Raw genomic sequence first — 5,382 nt, 5'->3', positions numbered from 1 at the left:
GCACCCTGGGTCATGTCCGCTGAGAGGCCCCCACGTACACACACTTTAGTGCATCACTCAGCCACGCCCACCGTGAGGGACCCAGCACCGGAGAGGTGAAGTCACGTGGCTGAGTCCCACAGCTCGGAAGCAGCAAGCATGGACTTGAACTCCGTCGTGTGCCTCGGAGCCCCGCCATCAGCTTTACTGTTACAAGCTTCACGGATGTTGTGCTGGCCTCGGACCCCGAGGATCCAGTGTGACCTGGGCCTGAGATGGGAAAGGCGGGGACTGGGTGCCCCTGTGTCTCTTGGCATCTGCCTCAATGTTCCCACTGTCCTGCGGGGCGGTGCCCACATGATAGAAAACGCCCACCCCAAGCCTGCTCCCACCAGCCTGGCTGCGTCCACACCTCCACACAGTTTCTAGCTTGGTCTCTGTGGTTAGGAAGCAACGGCCCAATTGGCTGTGCCCCGAGGGGCACATTTACGTGGTCTCCCAGGGCTACGGGAGGCTGACCCTCTGGATGAGGCATGTGCGGGGACGGGGGGTACTAGAGGGGGGAGAAGGGGGAACTCCCAGGAGAGGGGCGTGCGCCCTGGCCTCCGCAGGCAGAGCGGTGAAGGAAATCACCGGGTCTCCTCTTTCAGATCTGCCTCCACTCGTGCTTCCAGACTAAGATGGTGGAGAAGTGTGGGTGTGCCCAGTACAGCCAGCCTCTGCCTCCTGCAGCCAACTACTGCAACTACCAGCAGCACCCCAACTGGAGTGAGTGACCCGCCGCCCTGCAGCCCCAGAGCTGCGTCAGCCGCCTGGCACCAGCTTGTGCTCGGGTGCCCTGGCCTTTTTTCTGAGGGAGATAGTGGTAGAGAGTTTTACTCCTGCCATCCAGCCTGGCTTAACTGATACTTTCCAACTAAGGACCCAGTGCTACAGCCCAGCCCGTGCGGAGAGCTTGGCACCTGTGCCAGCTCCAGGAGGCAAGAAGTACTGACAGTACCTTTCATAGAACAGGAAACTGAGGCTCAGGAAGGTTAAGCAACTGCCCAAGGTCACACAGCTAGGGAGTAACAGCCCAAATCAAGGGCTGCTGACCACCACCCCACCCCTAGCTCATGTCCCGAACATCACAAAGCAGCTCTGCTTCCGGGAGCAGGTTTGTAGAGAATAGCAGGGAAGGTACAGGAGACCCTGAGGGCGCCCTGCAAACCCCAGGCAGGACCCGTGGCCGATGCTCACGCTGCCTCTGCCTGTCCTCAGTGTACTGCTACTACGAACTGCACCAGGCCTTCGTCCAGGAGCAGCTGGGCTGCCAGTCCGTGTGCCGGGAAGCCTGCAGGTGAGTGTGCCTGGGTAGGCCGGCAAGGCAGGGGCCAGCATGGGTGACCCCGGTGGGGGGGGGGGGGGGCTGGCGGGCCAGCCACACTCACTCTGTGCCTTCCACCCTTAGCTTCAAGGAGTGGACCCTGACCACCAGCCTGGCACAATGGCCATCTGTGGTTTCTGAGGTCAGTTCTTCCACCCCCTCTTCCTCTTGGAGCTCCTCAGCCTGGAGCTGACGCCTGGCTGTGTCCTCTGGCCCCAGGGGTGACACCAGGGGAGGCCTGGCCGGGGCTGGGGGCTGGGCTGAGTGCGGAGGGCAGAGGGGCTGGCCAGCCTCTCAGCTTTGCCCAGGCCACAACTTCTTTCTCCATCACAGAAATGGTTGCTGCGTGTTCTCACTTGGGACCAAGGCCAACAAATAAAGAAAAAGCTGAACAAGTAAGTTGACCTCCTCCCTGTTTCCTCTGCCTTGGACCCGGCCTCCTCACTTGCTTCCTCATTGCCAAACCTTCTCCTTTTCCCTCACTCACTCCTTTATTGACAAATATTTATGAGCTTGGGCCATGAGCCAGGCCATGCTCTAGGCCTGGGGCTCTGAATGCTTTGCCCACGACGCGCAGTAAAAATCCACTTTTCCACTGTGGCCCATTGACTATACAACCAACAGTTCACAGACAGCACTTCTGCGCATGCACTCGGGCAGCTCTCAGAAGGCGAACCGAGCCCCCCTTACGCCCATTCCGATTGCCCCGAGCAGTTCTGAGCCATCAGTGCTCCTGTCAGGTGATAAACATTGTGACTATCTGTATGGATGCAACCCAACACTTTCTATCTCATTTCACTTGGTCAGGCACTGGTCCTGACCCAGTGCATTTATCTCATGGTTCCTGATTTACTGTGATCTAGCTGGAAAAACTCTCCACTGAGCCCTGCACTTCTAATCCCATTGAATTTTTCTCATGAAGTTCATTTCCAAGGTTCTCTTAGCAAAACTCAGCCCAGGGGCCTCAGCAGATGGAGAGGGCGTGGGGTGCAGTGTGGGGCTGCATGGGGACTGACTGCTCTGGGTTCTCCGTCCACAGTGCCCAGCGCCAGCCAGGAGCCAGGCCAACCCCATCACGTCCTAAATGTTTTGTGCCAGGTGCTTTGTGAGTGCTGGGGCACCAGGACGACTGAGCAGACGTGACCCCTCCCCCAGGATGCTCCCAATCTAAAGATAGATGTGGGCCCAGTGAGTGCGCACTGCTAAGCCAGCATTGCACATCGCTGGCTCCCAAGGCTACATCAGCTCCGCAAAACCCATTGTTGCCAGCTTTTCCTGAAAAGTCAAAAGTTCTGGCAGCAGAACGCCTCCATTCTTGCTTAGCTCCAGAGAGCTTAGTGACAGCTGCCCTTTCGAAATCAGTGTGAACTTTCTAGCTTGTGTTGGTTCTAGCAGGAGGGGACTCAGCACAGCCATGAGAGCGTGGCCTTTGAAGTCAGCTCTCTGGGTGTGAACATCAACTCTGCCAATTCCGGGCTGTGCTGTCTTGGGCAAGTTGCTTACCAATTCATTCTTAATTTCCACGTCTGTGAAAGTGGGGGGTGGAGGGGATTAAAACATCCTATTTCATAGGGTAAAGAATTAAATGAGTTAATTCACAGAAGGTTCTTGTAACTGTGCTTGCCAACACAGGAAGTATCCAATAAATACTAGCTGCTATAATGGTTATTGTCATAATGACCTTATAGTAGCCTACCTTACTCATTTACATTCCTCCTGTCTCCTGAGACTGCAGTCACATGGTCACAAATGTCCAAGGCTTACTGAAGAGCAAGGTGCTCTGGGCGTATAGCTGGCCGGCTGACTTAGGAGGCTGGAAAGTGGTCTTGAGTGACAGATGAGCTGAGCAGGCAGCCTGGCTGGATGTGCTCTGGGTGCAGAAGGCACTGTGGGCGTGGCCCTGAGACGCTGTGGAGCTCAGAGCCTGGCCCTGTGGGGGGCTGGGCAGCAGGGAGGCAAGAGCTGGGCGGCAGGGGCCCAAGAGCTGGTCACCTGGTGGAATGCAAAGGCGCCCCCTTCACCTATTGGAATTTCTACAGGACAGACTTGGCCAAACTCTTGATATTCTACAAAGACCTGAACCAGAGATCCATCATGGAGAGCCCTGCCAACAGTGTGAGTAGCCCCCTCCGGGACTGTCCTGGGTCTGCGCATGTGCCCGTCTGCCTGGCCTCGAGGAGCAGAGTCAGACCATGGGGTTCGAGCCTGGGTTAGTGGGGACACCACAGGCCAGCCAGGTGGGCAGAGGAAGAGGGGACAGGAAGCCTGCCCACTTCTTCCTCCAGTCTGTTAAGGGTCAAGGCTAGCCAGTGGCTCTCCTGGGGACCAGGGTCCCTGCATGGCCGGCTCCAGCGGGCTTTGCCTGATGATGTGGCTCGGCCTCTCCTGCAGGTGGAGATGCTTCTGTCCAACTTCGGCGGCCAGCTGGGCCTGTGGATGAGCTGCTCCATCGTCTGCATCATTGAGATTATCGAGGTCTTCTTCATCGACTCTCTCTCCATCATTGCCCGCCAACAGTGGCAGAAGGCCAAGAAGTGGTGGGCCCAGAGGCAGGCAACCGCCTGTCCTGAGGCTCCCCGCAGCCTTCGGGGCCAGGACAACCCGGTCCTGGATATAGACGATGACCTGCCCACGTTCACCTCCGCTTTGCGCTTGCCGCCAGCCCCGGGGGCCCAGGTGCCTGGCACGCCGCCCCCCAGATACAATACCCTGCGCTTGGAGAGGGCCTTCTCCAACCAGCTCACTGACACCCAGGTGCCCGCTGAGTCCTGAGCAGAGCGAGGAGGAGAGGTCTAGCCAGGACCGCCAGCCTGGTCTGAGGACTTGGGCCTGTCTCCTGCACACAGAGGGGCCCTCTGCACCCCTCGGGCTTTTCAGACTGACTGGGAGTCTGCCTGGCATGTGCAGGGAGCTGTGGGCCCGGCCAGCAGCACTCGGAGCCATCCCTCCAAGACAGGTCCTGCAGCGCTAACCGCTGCCCGCGCTCCAGCCGGGGACGGGCCCGGGAAGGGTGCCTGGCAGAGTTCTTTGCCAGAATTTGAGAAACACTTCACAGCTCCCAGCCAGGTTGGGGCCCAGGATGTGAACTGAGGTCTGGGGGCTGGCAACGCGGGCTGTGCCCAGCACGAAGGAAGCTCCAGCGGGCCTGGAGCTGCTGGTGAATGAACTGTTTTAGTCACTGACATGGGGGCCAGGGCTCCTCAGCCCTCAGGCAGGTCCTTGTAGGAGGGAGAGGGTGCAGGGGGGAGGCTGGGGATGTGAGAGGCGGCCTCTGGGAGCAGGAGGTGTGGCCTGCTCTGGGCAGCTAAGCCCCTTTCCCAGGCAGAGAGGAGCCAGCTAAAGGGCACTGTTGGCCATGCCTGTCCAGTGGAAGCCCAAGGCATAGAGGGTTGTATCCCGCAGGCTGCTCCTCCTCCAGGCAGGCCCCGCACCACTCCCTCCCACAGCCACGCCCTCACATGACCCAGCTCCGGATTAAGCACGGGATGGGTCGATATCAGCACGAGAACAGGGTGCTGGGCTTTCCTGCTCTTACAGCGTTCAGTGTTGGGCCGCAAACTATGGCCCTGGTTTTGCCTGTCACCTGAGGATGGGTGTTTTATCCTCCACTTCTCTTAAAAAACATCAAAAGAAGAATGTTTTGTGATTCATGCAAATCTTACGAGCTTCCAATTTCAGTCCATGAATAAATGTCATTGGAACACAGCCATGCCTCTTTGCTTACAGGCTGTCCGCAGCTGTGTCTGCTACAAGCACAGCTGAGTGCAGCCACAGTGCCGAGGGTGCCCCGCCTGCACAGAAAAAGTCTCCCCGCCCCTGGGTTAGCACGGAAGGTAGGTATGACAATCCCATTTTATGGATGAAGAAACAGAGGCGTAGAAAGGCTATTACTCAGTGACACAGCCGGAAGTTGCAGAGCTGGGACTAACTGCAGGCAGTGTGACCCCAGAGCCTGGCACGTGATCACATCATTTTGCATCCAATCAGTGTCTGTGCCTTTTGAGGGCGAGGCTCAAGTCAGTTCCGGTGGGAGGAGG

General features: G+C 58.0%; 1 protein-coding gene across 1 annotated transcript in view; it reads left to right on the top strand.

The window, feature by feature from the left end:
• SCNN1G (sodium channel epithelial 1 subunit gamma) overlaps positions 1-5,050 on the top strand; it is a 27,307-nt gene extending 22,257 nt beyond the window's left edge. The window contains exons 8-13 of the mRNA XM_036460217.2: positions 630-747; positions 1,240-1,318; positions 1,430-1,487; positions 1,679-1,740; positions 3,385-3,460; positions 3,737-5,050. Coding sequence (XP_036316110.1) covers positions 630-747; positions 1,240-1,318; positions 1,430-1,487; positions 1,679-1,740; positions 3,385-3,460; positions 3,737-4,117 — 774 coding nt within the window. The 3' untranslated portion in view covers positions 4,118-5,050. The remainder of the gene's footprint in view (positions 1-629; positions 748-1,239; positions 1,319-1,429; positions 1,488-1,678; positions 1,741-3,384; positions 3,461-3,736) is intronic.
• Positions 5,051-5,382: the final 332 nt, after the last annotated feature.

This window comes from Pipistrellus kuhlii, unplaced genomic scaffold, assembly GCF_014108245.1.
Source record: "Pipistrellus kuhlii isolate mPipKuh1 unplaced genomic scaffold, mPipKuh1.p scaffold_m20_p_31, whole genome shotgun sequence".
NCBI classification, from domain to species: domain Eukaryota; kingdom Metazoa; phylum Chordata; class Mammalia; order Chiroptera; family Vespertilionidae; genus Pipistrellus; species Pipistrellus kuhlii.
This window is presented reverse-complemented; position numbering and strand designations above follow the sequence as displayed.